Below are 16,926 nucleotides of genomic sequence, written 5' to 3' on the forward strand. Positions count from 1 at the left end.
GAAGACAGGCACAGAAAAAGAATGATAAAGGCTAAGGAAGAAGTAGGCAGCACTACATAAAGTGAGTGGATGATGGTCGCCACCAAATGCGGAAGTGTGCATGGAAAAGTTTGGAAGGAATGAGAGAGTGTTTTTGATCAGTGATACGAATGGTAAAGTAGGGAATGTGAAGGTACGGTAGATGGAATAGTTGGTGAGTGGGATGTGCCTGCTGAGATAGATGAGAATGGGAGTGCGTTAGTGGACATTTGTGCCAGGAGGGGGTTGGCGATAGCCAATACCCTCTTCAGGGACAAAATGATCCACAGGTATACATGGCGAGTGATGAGAAGGGTGGGTGGTGAACTGAATGAAAGGAAGGCAATGATTGATTATGTGTGTGTGGATGAAAGGATGCGAAGATGTGTAATGGATTCAAGAGCTTATAGAGGTTGGGGGGGTGGACTTTCTGACCACTGCTTGGTGGTGGCCAGAATCAAGATCCAAGTAAGATGGAGAAAGAAGAAGGGAAGGACAGGAGGAAGGAGTAGTTGCAAGGAGAGTGGAAAGGTTACAAGAGGATGAGAAAAAGGCAGAATACAAGAGAGAAGTGGAGAAACGATTGGGTAAATATGAATTGGAGCAGTTGGGGGACGAGGAAGATGTGCGCAAGATATTCACAGAAGAAATATGTGCAGCATGTGATGTGGTGTGTGGGGTGAAGCGAAAACGGAAGGGGGTGCAAGGAACGGTATGGTGGAATGAGGTGAGACAGGCTGTGGCACAAAAGAAGAAAGCATACAATGAATGAATGAGAAATAGGGGCGTGGACGAAGTTGAGAGGCGGAAGAGAGAGTTATATGTAGAAAGGAAGAGAGAGGTGAAAAGATTAATAAGAGAGGAGTAAGAAGAGAGTGGATGGGGAATTTGGAAGGAATTTGAGTGCAAAGTGGAGGGACTGTAAGAAAATATTCTGGAAAGAGGTGAAGAGAGTAAGACAGGGTGGAAGGGAAGTTAGTAGGGAGTGAAAGATAAAAATGATAGATTTCTAGTGGAGAAGGGAGAAAAAGTGAGCAGATGGAGAGAACACTTTAAGGAATTGTTGAACATAGAGAATGGAAGTACCGGTAATGTGAGTATAAGTGGCTGGGGAATGGCTGGGAGAAGGAGAGAGGTGAGAAGACAGGAAGAAATCAGTAGGATAGAAGTTGTGGAAGCAATGAACAAAGTTAAATTGGGGAAAGCCCCAGGAATTGATGGAGTGTGTGGTGAAATGCTGAAGCATGGGGGAGAGATAGTAGTAGAATGGATGTGGAAGATGTGCAGATTGGCCTGGGAGGAAGGTAGAGTCCCAGAGGATTGGAAGTCAGGTATAATTATTCCCATGTACAAAGGAAAAGGGGAAAAAGAAGTGTGTGGTAATCATAGGGGCATTTGTCTTCTTGCTGTAATAGGAAAAGTGTATGGTAGGATACTTTTTTGACAGAGTTAGGGAAATAATAGAGGAATTAGTAGGAGAAGAACAGGGAGGCTTTAGGAAGGGAAGAGGTTGTGTATATCAGATATTCATTCTTAGATCTTTAGTGGAAAAGTTTCTATAGAAGGGAAAGAAGTTGTATGCGGCCTTCATGGATTTGGAGAAAGCATATGACAGGGTGGATAGACAAGGATTGTGGAAAGTATTAAGAACATATGGAGTAGATGGGAAGTTGTTGAATGCTGTGAAGAGTATGCATGATGGTGCGAAGGCTGCAGTGCGTGTGGATGGTGATCTGAGTGAGTTTTTCTCTTTGATGGTTGGGTTGAAACAGGGATGTGTCATGTCTCCATGGCTGTTCAGTCTGTACATGAATGGGGTAACAAAAGAGGTACTAGGTAGGGCAGTGGATGTTGGAGTGTCCCTAGTGAGAGAGGGTAGTGTTTGGGAACTCCCTGTACTGTTGTTTGCAGATGATACTGTGTTGTTAAGTGAAGAAGGGGAGCTGCAAGGCTCGGTGGATGAGTTTGGGCGAGTGTGTAAGAAACGGAATCTAAAGGTGAATGTAGGGAAGAGTAAAGTGATCGTCTTTGAGAGAGGTGAACTCAGTGAATGTACAGTGAGGTTGGATGGTGAGGAATTGGAAAATGTGAGTATGTTTAAGTACTTGGGTAGTGTGATGAGTAGGGATGGAGGTTTGGAGGGTGAAGTGCTTGAAAGGGTACAACAAGGAAGAAAGGTTGCTGGTTCCTTGAATGCAGTGAGAAGAAACAGGAAAGTGAGCATGGAAGTGAAAAAGTTACTACATGACAGTATTGTGATACCAGCTCTGACATATGGAAGTGAAGCTTGGACATTGTTGGAAGGACACAAGTCAAGAGTGAGAGCAGTGGAAATGAGTTATTTAAGAGGAGCCTGTGGAGTCACATGGAGAGACAGGCTGACAAATGAAGATATAAAGGAGCATTGTGGTGTGGATGTGGATGTGATAGGAAGCGTTAGGAGGAACACACTGAGGTGGTTTGGCCATGTGGAGAGGATGGAGGGTGAGAGACTGATGAGGAGAGTGTATGTGAGTGAGGTGGAGGGGGGGAGAGGGAGGGGGAGGCTGAGGATGAGATGAAGGGATGGAGTGGAGTGGTATATGAGAGAGTGGGATGTGCGTTGGGAACAGGGCAGTGAAGTGGCGGGGTACAGGGCGACATGGAGGCGATTTGTTTGTGGCCACCCCGTACGGGATTAAGGTGTCTGGCAATAGATAGATAGAAGTCAGATAAATTGATAGGAGAGTCTCTTGTACTTATTACTACACCTTTGATATAATGCACAGAGAAGAGTATATCTGAGAAGGATAAATGGGAAAATGCAGTTACTGGGACAACACTGATACTGTACCTGGAAACAGGGGAATTTTTTTTACATGAACACATTCATATTATCAAGAGCGAGAGGATGGAGAGAGAGACTCACAAGGAGAGTGCAGTGAGTGAGGTGGGGAGGCATGTAAGTTGCAGGGAGGGCAGTGTAACGGCAGGGGACAGGGCAGCATGAAGGCAATTGGTTTGTGATCACCCCATATGGGATTATTTTTTTCCCCTATCAAAACACGCAAAACCCATGAGAAAAAAAATGGAATACCAAAATGGTGGGGAGGAGCATTTCTCAGACATCATCATACTTAGGTGACATAATTTTTCACGGTAAAAATAGCAGCCCTATAAGGACATAAGTGAAAGAACTGCCATGAAGAAGATTCCTTTAAAAAAAGGGCGGGGGGGAGAATTTGTAGAGCAGGCACAAAGTAATGTAGGGCCAGGTTGTCAGAGTATTTAAAAAAAAAAAAAAAAAAAAAAAAAAAAAACAGGTTCTTGATAAAGAAAAAGGTTATTATCACTTTATATCTGCATCAGATGCGTGCGGCAGCATGTTTTCTTATGATACCACAGACTGAATGGATCACTACATCCAAGCCTAACCTTTGGCCCTCAGATACCTCATAATTTTAACCACCTAGGATTGCCAGTAAGCTGAACTTAGAAACTCCCCATTACCTGTATCAACCAGTGTAGACCAGCACCCAGCATCATTCCTGTTTTGCCAAGTTTTACTTTCAGTGCAGATGTTGGCAGAAGAAACTAATTGCATATAGTGAAGCTGTTGTAAGATGATCAGTAGCCATCAACAGTAAAGGAAAAAATACGATGAAACTGTCAGTATGGGGCAGACCAATTGTCAGTAGAGAAAAAAGGGAGAAGAGAAAATCTGTCTATCTGTCTATTGCCAGATGCCTTAATCCCGTAAGGGGTGGCCACAAACAAATCGCCTCCATGTCACTCTGTCCCCCACCATTTCAGTACCCTGCTCCCAGCTCACACCTCCCTCTCTCATATACCCCTCTACCCCATCCCTCCATCTCATCCATGGCCTCCCCATCCAATAGGAAACAAGGAGATTTCAATTTGTGAAGTACCGGTACTGTGCTTCTGGTGCAAAAAGTACAGTGAAGTTTTAAAATTCAGAGAATAGGTATTTCTGTAGATTCACTGAGCAATAACTCTCATGGAATTTATAGTCATTCAAGTTCAAGTCCTAATAGTGTGGTAATTTAGATCATTCCTCTTGCGGTCCATCTGATTAAGCAGACCCATTGACTGCAGGTAAGCAGCTGCTATTATAGGGTTGCCCTAAATTTTTTAAATTGTTTATGTTGTATCCACTTCTTAGTGTGGCATGGGTTGTGCAGTGCTTCATAACTATGTGTATTTTGTTGTATGAGCCTTTTCTACAAGCTGGACACGTGTCATCAGTGATTCCACCCATCCTAAATCAAAGGTGGTAGCTGAGGAGGAATTGGTGATGACCTGCTCTAAACCTGGCTAGATGAAGTCAGTCTGATCTATTTAAGGACATCTCTGAAGTGTGGATGTCAGGAGGGTCTGTGGGTAATACTGTACACTGTCCTGATTGAGAAACTGTATTATCCTTCATGAGAAGTGAGCATCAGGGTGTTTCTTCATTTGCTAATGTTGGAATGTCTGGAGGTTGGATATTGTTGTAAAGGTCTTGATAATGTTTGTGTGGTGATTGCTTTATGTTCCTAGTCATGTCTCTGTATCTTGTAATGACAGGGGTGTTGTGTAGCTATTGTTACAGGCTGCTGCATGGAATTGTGTGGTTCTTGTATCAAGATAATCTCCGACAAGGAGGATTTTTGTTTCAAGCTGTGGGAGTAATTTTGGTGCAGTTAGTGGTGATGCATAGGGCACTGTTCTGTATGGTTTGCAAGTTGTTGTAGTGAGTGTTAATTAGGCTCAGAGTCCATGCTGGAAAGGCACAGGACATCACTGATTTTTGTATCAAACGTTGAGTAACTAGAGCGTATCTTTTTGTTGCCCAAAGTCTGACCCTGTAGTTGTCCAGAGTGCATTGAGTCTGGGGGTGCACTACCTCGATATCTTTCACATGGCCTGTGAAGATGAATTCCTTGTCAAATGTCATTCCATGGATATTAGTGGAGGGTGTGTGACACATGTTGAATACCTGTGTTCATGTTTACTGCTGGTAGCAAACATTTCATGGTCCTATCGGGCCACTCAGCACATGCTCAAATGAGAGCTGCTTCTGAACCATTCTTCACTTTGCTCAAAACCAATGATTTATGTGTCAGTGTGGAAGCAAGTGCTTTGCAGCCCAGTAGTTTGCTCCTGCAAACATTGGGGAACAATTGGATATCAAGCACCTTCTGTCTGTTGACATGTTTTGAATTTTATCTTGCTATTTCCAGACTTTAATTTGGCTTTGATGAAACTTTCAAATCAGAGAGTACCCCTTCACAACAGGAAGCCTCACAAAAATGGAATGAAGGTGTCTGATAATAGCAGGAACAGACTACAGTTACATACATCACCCACCTTGACATCACCAGACTGAAGGGATGAAATTGGTTTTTATATGTTCAGTTAGTTTATGCTGTTTGGGAGCTGCTGCATATTCTGTGTCAGTTGGGAATTATGGCTACATAATGTTGTCAGTTAGGGCCATATTCTGAGTGGTGTAGGAGACTTTGTAGCACCACTTCCATAGCAATTTAATGTTGCATACAGGTGTTTCACATTAACACTTTGTAAAATGTTATTTGTCAGATGTACAGAAATGACTATGATTAGTTTCGATGTGTAGTGCATCCTTGAATGTAAGGCCTGGGGGGGCTAGGTTTACTGTTGAAGAGTTGAGAGGAAGAATGAGACTAGTCATTGGTTTTGTGATGAGATGGGTCAGATTGAAATGGTTTTGGCACATGAAGAGGATGGAAGATGACAGTTGGGTGTGGAAAGTGAGAAGTGTGAATGTTGGGGGTAGGGTTGTCAGAGGCAGACCAAAAAGGTCATAAAGTGTATCCTCAAGGATTAGAGACTAAGTAGGAAGGCTGCCAGAGATTGAGCAGCATGGAGAGCCATCATTGGGTGACCAAGGCCAAAGCTTGTTGGAGCCAGTATAAACGACACATGACGATGTTAATAGTACAGTAATACAGTATTTACTTGCCAAAGGTTGTACCAGTGAAATACAAGAGGATGTTGAAATACTGTACAAGGTACAGAATAATTTGCCATCGAGGCAGAGGTGTTATGAAATCTCCTGAGTCACTTTGAAAAGGACTCATAGACTGCAAACCTGTTTCAACACATTATTAATCTTGCTTGCTTTCACAGTATTTCAGAAATGATACACAATGGGGAACCAACTGGCTGGTATTGCTCCGTCCCAAATCTTCCCTGTTGAAACCTATCTGTCAGATCTGCAGGATGTCCAGTATGAATCTAGGTAAGCCATATTTTGACAACCATCCAAGGCTTCAAGTTGTGTTCTGTATGAGTCTAAGTAAGTTTTATTTTTGCAAACATCCAAAGTCTAATATGTTTCTAGGTAACATTTTCACAAGCACCTTGTGTTCAGCATGCGTCTAGGTACGGTAATCCATCACACTTACTGTATGTGAAGTATGGATCCAGATAACATTTAACAACCATCCAGTGTCCATTATGAATCCAGATAACTACAGTAATTTATTCACAGCCATCTTGAGCCCTGTAAGAGTCTTGATAACATATTCACAACCATTTTATGTCCAATACCTTTCCATATAACATTTTCACAACCATCCAGTATTCAGTAGACTATGAGATTAGGTAAACCATACTTCCACAATTATTCTGTCCCCAGCATGAGTCCGCATAACTTTTTCACAACCATTTTATGTCCAGTATGATCTCAGACAACACTCACAACCATCACATGTCCAGTGAGTCCAAATAACAGTTTTGTAACCATTCCTTGTATAGTATGAGTCTGGTGTTGTATTCCCATCAGCGTAGGGTGCACCTTTTCCATACCAGTTTATTTCTTCATATAGTGTGTTATTCTCTCATGTTATGGTGCTGGAATAGGACACTTTCATGTGATAGTAAATGTCCATCAGCTCCCTCCCTCTTCGCCTAAAGGAGGATGGACTGCAAGAAAAGGCCAGTTTCAGACTGAAGTTCACTGGGTTCATGTGTGGATGAGCCTAAGGCGACAACAGTATCAGCAACGTGTTATGTATGCTACAGTTGTGAAATGATCACACATGCAATAGAATAGTGTTTGAAATTGGTCAGTGGGGGGGGGGTATCAGTTTTGATAGTGGCAGCCCTCCAAACTGGAGAAGGGGGTTGACAGGGGAGCGAGGTGACTGGTGAGTGGAAGAAACCATTTACAGCTGAGTGTTTTAAGCCCCCTCCAGTAAATACAATATATTCTTAAAATCAGGCCAGTAGAATATTAGAGCTGTGTTGATCGTGAGAAGGTTTATTGTCATTATTAGCATTTTCAGGCTTCCATACTCAATCACATCTAAATAAATTCATCTGGTATCAGCTGCACTAGAATAATGCAATTTTCCCAAACATGATAATTTATCTATCTATCTATAGCTAGATGCCATAATCCTGTAAGTGGTGGCCATTTGTCTTTGAGTTACTGGTAGTTGTTTTACAGGGAGGGGCACTAACCCTCCACCAATCCACTTGTTGACACATACAGAACAGGTATGGGTTGGTTATATGGTTACCACCCAGCATTGTAAATGGTTTCCTGGCTTGCAGGAAACCATTATGCATGTCACTCAGTGTAAAGCCACCTGAAAAGGAAAGAAGATTAATTAAAAGTGACAGGATAGATGAGAGAAATGGGAAGAGAGGAGGGCAGACACAGAAAAAGAATGATAAAAGTGAAGGCAGAAGTAGGCAGCACTACATCCAGTGAGTAGGTGATGGTTGCCACCACCTACCACTATGAAAAGATTAATAATTATCCTCTTCTCTGTACTCTTGGTAGCACTCACTTTTTAAAGGCAACCAAATATGAATAATTTTACAGCCATAGGTACAGTATTTACTGATTTTAAAAATTTTCCCCTCTCTCCTTACAGTCTAGGCAGTACACGTTTTTTAAAGGTAGCCAAATGCCGTACATGGGAAGGCTTGGTGGTAGTGAAGGTGTTTGTTATTCACAATGGATCAATGCAGCTCTCATTTTACAAGAAGAGAGTGGAGGATGTATCCACCAAATTAATGACTGCTACCAATTGTCTCCAGTTTCATTATTTAAAGGTATGTAATAATGATTGTACGTGTGATGCTTGGGTTAAGGGTGTCCAGCCAGATACAGCCTATTAAGTTTAAAGAGTCCCATACACACTCAGGTTGATCTGTTTGGTCACCTGCACAAACCAGCTTGTTCAAGCAGAATTGAGGTGTGTGTGTCTTGTTTAGGCTAGATCTCTCATCCATGGTTGAGGCTACCTATGCAGACCACATTCAGGCAGCCAGACAGTCTGGCCATCTTAATGTGTGTTGGGCTGTTAAAGGATGATAGGGGTTTATTGCCTACCATTTAAGGGTGAGTGACTGGTCGTTCTTGTGTTCAGTGTCTGATTCATAAAGGTTAGTGAGATGAGTGGTTGGAATTTATTTACACTTAATTCCACTTGAGTGAGTGGCTGGTCATTCTCATTTTAAATTTTGGGAATGATAATCCCGGCCCTGGGTCCCTACACTCCATATGGGACAATAAACAAGTAGATGAGAGAGATACAAGTTTAGAAAAGTTAGGAGAGTTCAAGATCTATCCATATATCCATAGCCAGACACCATAATCCCATAAGGGGTGGCTGTTTGTCTTTGAGTTAGTTTTTTACGGGGAGGGGTACTAACTCTCTGCCAACCCACTTGTTGACACATAGGAAACATGTATGGGTTGGTTATCTGCTTACCACCCAGCATTGTAAATGGTTTCCTGGCTTACAGGAAACCAGTGGGCTTGTCACTTAGTGTAAAGCCACCTGAAAAGGAAAGAAGATTTATAAAAGTGACAGGAAAGATGGGAGAAATAGGAAGAGGGGAGGGCAGACACAGAAAAGCAATGGTAAAGGTGAAGGAAGAAGTAGGCAGTATGACAGCAAGTGAGTGGATGATGGTCACCACCACCTGCCACCTATAATTTGATTAACAATGCATAGGTTACAATGGTTTGTACAGTTTCACTTAAGATCAGATAGGTTGAGGTAGTGTTGATTTTGGCTTGGTTAGTTTTTGATGAGTGTGGTGAGTTTCATGGAATCTCATTTTCTGATGGAATGATGTTCATTGAAGATATCAAATTATCCCCTTCATTGCATTCATGTCCCTTTCAATTTATTATTTAATCTTTAGGTACTGAACAACTTAAGACTTGTGTAATGCATTGTGTTCGGAAGTCATAAACTGAATAAAACCATTTGGAGGTAGCAGAATAGAAAAGACATCTCCTGATACTGTACAGCAGGTTGTACTTGATATGTTTTGAAGGTGTCTGGTGATGTAGTAAGTAGATTCCTCAGTCAGAGTAATGGCTATGCATAGGTTTGATTGCTAATAGGTGACTGGAGGATATTTCATCATACAGTGCCATCAGAGGAAGTTGGTTGGTCATATGCCTTTTAATGCCCTGAATTATAGTAGCCTGACTTTGGCATCTTACACCATGAGGAGAGTATTATGGGGTTGGCTTTTTTTATTGATTGATTTATTTATTTTTTTAGTTAGGTATTTTATTAAAAGCAGATTATAACTTTTTTTCTCTCTCCGTCTTACAGCTAACAGAGAAGGCTGGGTTCATGATCAGACAGTATGTGAAGAGCAACTTATATGATCGTATTTCTACAAGGCCTTTCCTAACTTCCATTGAGAAAAAGTGGCTGGCATTTCAGCTGCTGTGTGCTCTCAACCAGGCACACCAACAGGGGGTAAGATATACAGTGGCCTCTGCATAAATGCAGGGCAAGGTGTCAACCTAGGCCTCTGTGCATGTGGAGCCTACATATAGAAGCACCTTTAACCCATTGTAATAACTCTAATACTGTGTGTTAACTAGATCTCTGGCCTGACCCTAGCCTGCCTACTAAACACCCTCCATAATGCAGACTAGATTACAGATATGCTTCCCCTGCACGTAGCCCATATTTTAGAGTAAAACAGACAAGACAATGATATTTAAGAGAGGCTTAAAGCAATAAGTGGTATTGATGCCACTGGCTGTGGCAGTGATAGCATTTCTTGGGTCTCCAGTGCTGCTTTCTCTGTCTGCACTTTGATAATGAATGGAACTCCAAGCACCCCCCTTGCAAACCTTCTTATTATTTTAAAGTGATCAGTATCCAGTGAAGTATAGTAGATGTTTATTTGTGAGGTTGGTGGTGGTGTGACAGACAGCAGTAAAAGACAGACAGTTCCTCAAAGTAATAGAGTTGTACAACAGCTAAAAATATATTTTTATATTTAAAGAAAGCTCTGATTTCTTACAAAAAAATGTTCAGCTGTAATAATCAGTAAACTTCTTGCACCTGATGTTGACCTGTCTTTTCATGCTACCACCAGTTGTTTGTATATACAAACATGGGGGATGGTGGAGTTCTGTGATGTTTCATTGTCTTTGCAGTAAATAACTTTTTTTTTTTTTTTTTTTTTTTTTTTTTTTTCCAGTTTGGTTCACTGGATGCAAAGCATCTCAGTTTGAAGTATTAAAGATTATAATAAAATTCTTACTTTAGAAACTAGTTTATATGGTTGGTGTAAAAAGCTGGACATCATTTACTTACAACTGGCCTTCAGCTCACAACAGTACGTCTAGCAAGCACTGTATTTTATTTTTATTTTTAGTTTTATTAATTTTTTCTTGTTTGTTAAGTATGCATGCCAAAATTGGTGTGTTCCTTGTATCCCATAAAATATGGTATGTGCAAAACCCCCATCTGGGATGCACAATGGGTTTAACACCTGGCTTGGAAGCACACACCCTGCATCCTTTTTCCATGTATATGGTGTTGCTGGTTGAGCTTGCAGTCACCTTGCACTGTGAATCTGTGCATACTGAGCCTGTGCATAAAGAGGGTTCAGTATATGGTATGTTGAAGTTGCACTTGATTATAACAATTAGACAAGCCTAATTAGAACTTAAAATGTGCATTGTACCATACAAAGTCTTCCTGTGAACTGACCTTTGATGATGTTTCACGTGTAGTCTGTAAGTGGAAATTTTGTTGTATTTGAGAAGTTTGGCATACAGTAAGGACACTGAAATAAGATACTAGATCTTGCTACTGCTCACACATCTGATAGGTAATGTTTTGGGTCAAATACATTTTTCCAAATGTCTGGCTGTTATTATGCAAGTGTGGAGGTATTCAGAACACTCATTTAATTTGAATTCCACGTAAATATCCTCTACTGGAATCTCCTGTTACCAAGTTCAGTAATGAGTAACATTATGAAACAATGCTTTTCTCTTGCAGCTAACTATGCTTACCCCTTCAGTCTGGTGATGTACCAGTATTTCCTGTTTTACTTTTGCTGCTTTCAGGTGACTTTGTTCAGCTTAGGAAGGAACTGTATTTCTGAAAGGAAAATTGGTGGATATATCTAACACTGGTAGTTCAGAAAGTCTCCCTTAAGCTGAATAAAATCACATGTAGATAAGCAAGAATTAACTGAGGTGGATGTCACTGGATTAAAAGGGTTGAATATTAGTTATCTGTATACTGTAATTTGCCTTCTTATGTGTTTTGGAAGTATGTATATACTGCAGAATATTGCCTTTTGTAGTTCATATTTTATTTATAAGCTAATATGCCAGCTTCCTCCCAGTTTGAAGTACAGTACCAGTTTTATGGAAAAAGATTTGATATTGTAGAACACATCCCTGACTGCTAACAAGAGTTTCAAGTACAGAACAGGGTGCAGCAGAGGGATGCCTTCATGTGGTGGCACTGATATATGAGTGAAGGATCTGCCTTGTAATACAAACTTCCATCAACTCACCCCGTCTCCCAGATGGAGGATAATGGTTGACAGCAGGTGAAAGGTAACTTCACCCAGCTTTCTATGGGATTCTCAGTGATGAGTACTATAGTTCTCTCACCATAACTTGGTCCAGACTTTTGTCCTTCTGTTGCTTATTTCACATGGCTCAGTGATAAAAAGACAGTGGCTCTACGTTCTTTCCGTAGCACATCTTCATGATCAGACTAGAATCATAATCTAGTGTTAATCTGTTTTTAAAACTCAGCATTGAAGATTGAGAGATAGCAGTTTTAGTCCAAGTTAGAGTAAAAAGAGTACCAGTATAGTACAGAACAGTCAGTCCATATTATAACTCAAGGTTGGTTTCCAAAATATCACACTGTGTTCCTCTCAATTCTAACTCTAAGCTGGGGCTGACTACCATATCAGCTGCTCACACTGTGATGGAACATTTTCATTTTGTGTGTGTGTGTGTGTGTGTAATAGCAAAGTAAGAGTACAGTTTTGGAAAAGGTTTATTATAACAAGGAATAGATGTATGGTACTTGGTGTTGTCACCACAGATCTGCCATGGGGACATCAAGCTTGAGAATGTGATGGTGTCATCATGGAACTGGCTGTTGTTAGCAGATTTTGCAACTATCAAGCCCACACTGCTGCCAGAGGATGACCCAGCCGATTTCACCTACTTCTTTGACACGTCTCGACGCCGAACATGCTACCTTGCACCCGAGAGGTCAAGTACCATCGTCATCATGGTCAATTTTTATTATCGTTGTCATTTTATTATCGTTGTCATCATTATTTTTGTCATCTTCATTATAATCTTTGTTGTCTTCAGTCACCCACACCCTTCATTTGTGTTTTTCATGAGGCTCAGTAGTTGTCTAGTGTACCCACACTTTCACATGTATCCACTTAGGCACTAATATCCACCGTACCACTTGTATCATGCTTGGACTATCTTTATTCATAACTAGTGTGGTGTTGGTGTTAGGTGATGTCTTTTTATTACAGTAATCCCGCATATTTCGCGGTAGTTACGTTCTTGTAACCCCCGCGAAAAGTCAATTCCGCGAATACTCTATTAACAATTGAAAACTTGCACTTGTGTCCACCATGCTGCCCATCACACAGTCCATGTCCATACTGATTGCGAGACAATTCGCCGTCAGACAATTCCCCGTCAAAACATGGACGATTCCCCTTCAGAACAATTCGCACCCTGGACGATTCCCCGCCATTCTATAAATATACTAATCAATACTTTCATCAATATACTTTTTATTAATTAATCAATACTTTAATAACTATATTTCAGGGGGATCCAGCAAAGTCTATGTTCAGTAGCGTAGGTTCTGGATATTATTTATTAGTTGCACCTTTAGTCAATAATTAACTTGTTTCTTCCTCGCTGTAGTCGCCTTTGAATTATATTCTAGCGTCACCCATAGCTATCTTCATTAATGAAGGCGAATTGTTTTGTGTTTGTTGTGACTGCGAATTGTCCCGAAACCTCCATACTCATCCCGAAATACCTTCTTACAAGATTGAAAGCACATACTCCATTATGAAGGAAAAACGTAAACACCGTACTGTAATACACAATTATCTACACATTTATTAACAAAACATTACAAAATAAAAAGATGCATTAACTGGTGATAGCAAACACTCCCACGGTCGTTTCTTAGCTTGTCCAGTAACACAATTTTCTCTGCTAAGGTCATAACTTCTTGATCGTTTTGTCACTTTGGAGTTCTTACTAATTGTATTATTAGCCTTTGGTGAGGCTGGCTTACGTCCTGGGGTCATGTGGAAAGCAAGTGGGAGGCAAGAGGCTCATATCATAGTGTGGTTACAACCACAACAGCCACTTAAGGCAGTCAGGCGTGGACTGAAGAATGCGAGGCAGAGAGCAGTGTTGCCATATCCAAACAATGAAATTATGCTAGGGCAATGACAAAATTATGCTAGATTGAGCATATTTGTTCCAAGTAAAAAATGAATTAAGCTAACTTGAAGCTAAATGATAAAATTCTATACATATTCGTGCAACATATCAATTATGTATTGTTTACTATGAAAATATTAAAATGAACCTACATACAGTAAGAGGATAAATATCGGTATCTACCCATACTGCTTTTTTCCACGAAACTTACGTTTTTCTGATGGATTTTGATGTGATTCGTTCGATTTTGAGCATCATTTCCGTCGGAAATAACCAGATTTTGAGATATGACCTCCCCCCATCCCCCTGAAATAATGAGGGATCTTTGGGGAATCGGGGGTTATAGGGAGGGGGGGAAACACAGAAAATGGTCATTTCCGACTGAAATGAAGCTGAAAATCGAATGAATCATACCAAAATCCATCGGAAAAACCTAGGTTTCATGGGTAAAGTACAAAGCTCAAACTTATCCTAACCTAACCGAACCAAACCGAACCTAACCTAAAACCTAACCTAACCTAATCCAACCTAACCTAACCTAACCTAATCCAACCCAACCAAGCCCAAACTGAAAGTAACCAACTATTCAAACATCTTCTTACCTTATTCCTCTCTCTCTCTCTCTCTCTCTCTCTCTCTCTCTCTCTGATTTGTAGCTTTTATAAAATTATTCTAAAAATATTCCATTCCATTCTAAATTATGCTAGAATGATTCTAAAACTTCTGATATGCTAAAAAAATATTCCAGACTCGAAAAATTTGATCAAAATTATGCTAAAAGAATAAAATTATGCTAGATATGGTAACACTGGCAGAGGGGCCACGGGAAAGGGACAGAGGGTGGCGTGAGTTTACCGCGCTACAATTGGAAGCTGCAGGAATTTCAATTTTTTTTTTTTTTTCTGTATATTCAAGGATATTTTTGTTGAACTTATTAATGCTAAGAAAATCCGCGAGAGGGCAAAACCGTAGACAAAAAATCCGCAAAAAATGCAGGATTACTGTACTTGTCAGTAGAGCTTGTGGTAGATCAGTAAAGTCTGGCTTAATGAAATTCAAATAATCAGACTGTTCCCTCCCCAGCCTAGGATGAAATTTACATCTTTCAGACATCACTTCACTTCTCTAATGACTTGACCATCCCTTCTTGTTCAATTCCTTTTTCTGTATCATCATCATAATCATCATCATAATCAACATCATGATCATCATTGTACTGTCCCCTAATACATGGGAGTTAGGAGCCAGAAATAGGAAACGGAAAGGATGAAAGGGAGGAGGATTACACCAAACCACATCTTTGTAACAGTAAATGAAATGACATGTAGCTAAATTATTATTATTATTTTTTTTTACTGGGCAAAGGCTTCAGGGCCTATTCCCAAGTCCCAGTAGTCTTCCTTGGGGTCCAGTAGTCCTCCTACATCTCCACATGTAACCACTTCGGCACTAACATCCACCATCCCTATTGAATACATGCTAGGGCTGTCTCATACAGGACTGGTGTACTGGTATTAGCGGGGATACTTTTATGATATGTCGGCGGGTCATCTGGTAGATCAAAAAAGTCTGCTTTTTAAGCAATTCAAATCCTTAGCTGTTCCCTGCCCCAGCTGGGATTCGGACCTGGGTCCATTAGGATTGCAGGCCGCCTCTCTACCGATTCTGCCGCCGCCTAACCTGAGTGTTAACTTATTAATGTTTAATTATTAACGGGTTTTCCAGTTGCAATCCTGAAATGCCTTCTTGTGTATCAACCATAGGTTCATCATCTGGCCCAGTATTACCCCACCAGGAGTGTAGAGAACTGGGGCAAGGAGCGGTGTTCTTGTCGGTTAAGGAAGCCATGCAACACTGCTGCTTTAGCAATGTATTTTTTAATATTGCTGGTTGATATCCATTTGTATGTTATTTATGGTTAGTATGATGGTATTAAAGGGATTTATATAAAACAGGAGAGGACAGTAAGCTATAATAAGTCAAATAAATCACTTAGGAAGAGGTGTTTGGGAGCTTCCTTAACAGACAAGAGTACAGGCCAAGGTTACTCACTCCAGAAAGTAGAGGCAAGAAGTACCAGTTGCATGCTGCATCATGATGATATGTGAACATTGAACCCCAGCCACCCCATGGTTTGACCCCAGTGGACCACATTTGGCTGGAACACTTCAACTCACTAGACCACCAGACTTCTAGAAGTTGTCTGAGGGCAGTGGCCCAAATTCACTACATTAGGAGACAGTACAAAGACCTACTCCAGATCTGCTTGGGTGCCACAGTGCAAAAATTTGGTTCATGCATCCCCCAACCACTCTGAAAAACTTCCAGATTTTCAAAAAGGATGACTTATAATGAGAACCTACTTTTACTGTAATGTAATGAATTTTCCCTCAGGTTTGTGGAGAGTAAGACCCTCCAGAAAGATGCCCAAGATATGATGCTGGAGGTGAAGGACAGAGGCAGCCTTACTCCTTCAATGGATATATTTTCAGTGGGGTATGAACACTGACTTAACCCGTACAGCGTCGGCCGATTTGGCTTATATGTACACGCCCAGCGTCGGGACTATGGAAAAAAATTTTATTGGCTAGATGGGTCAGAAATGCTGAAAAAACATGAGTTTCATTCATGAAAACGTTCGTTTTCAACTTGAAGATTGTTTTTTTTTCCCATGTTGGGCATTGCCGAAAATTACGTTTTTTCCCCCCATAGAGTTTTACAGCCCTTACGTAATTCGGTCGTGGCTAGTCAACAACGATTTTCGTAAGCCTTATCCATTTACTACACATGTCTAAGATACCAAAATACTTACAATAGCCTAAACTATTCACAAAATATACATATCTTGATATATTATATATTGTAGGCATAAAAATGTAACATAAAATGCAGATGAAAGGTATAGAAATTAGAGAAAAGTTACTGTAACAGAAAAGTAAGGTATTTGGATAAAGGAATACTAATAAATAGGTAAAATAAAAAAAAAACATGAGTTTCACAGATCGTCACACAAATCCACAAGGAAATACTTTTTTTTTTCGTATATAAGAATGCTTACTTTTCATTCCCATCCCGTAGACTGCAGAGATTTTACGTATATTTGGTGGGGGAAAATAAAAATGCAGTTATGACAATTCTAG

The 16,926-nt window shown here is 40.6% G+C and overlaps 1 protein-coding gene across 1 annotated transcript in view; it reads left to right on the forward strand.

The window, feature by feature from the left end:
• Positions 1–6,188: 6,188 nt before the first annotated feature.
• The window catches only part of LOC145395186 (phosphoinositide 3-kinase regulatory subunit 4-like), a 46,629-nt gene continuing 35,891 nt past the window's right edge, over positions 6,189–16,926 (forward strand). Inside the window, exons 1-5 of the mRNA XM_080268875.1 lie at positions 6,189–6,280; positions 7,926–8,106; positions 9,630–9,779; positions 12,396–12,568; positions 16,181–16,282. Of these exons, the coding sequence (XP_080125001.1) occupies positions 6,189–6,280; positions 7,926–8,106; positions 9,630–9,779; positions 12,396–12,568; positions 16,181–16,282 (698 nt within the window). The remainder of the gene's footprint in view (positions 6,281–7,925; positions 8,107–9,629; positions 9,780–12,395; positions 12,569–16,180; positions 16,283–16,926) is intronic.

The sequence above is a fragment of the Coenobita brevimanus genome, chromosome 30, assembly GCF_032717465.1.
Source record: "Coenobita brevimanus isolate Jiangsu-jjx chromosome 30, ASM3271746v2, whole genome shotgun sequence".
Lineage (NCBI taxonomy): Eukaryota > Metazoa > Arthropoda > Malacostraca > Decapoda > Coenobitidae > Coenobita > Coenobita brevimanus.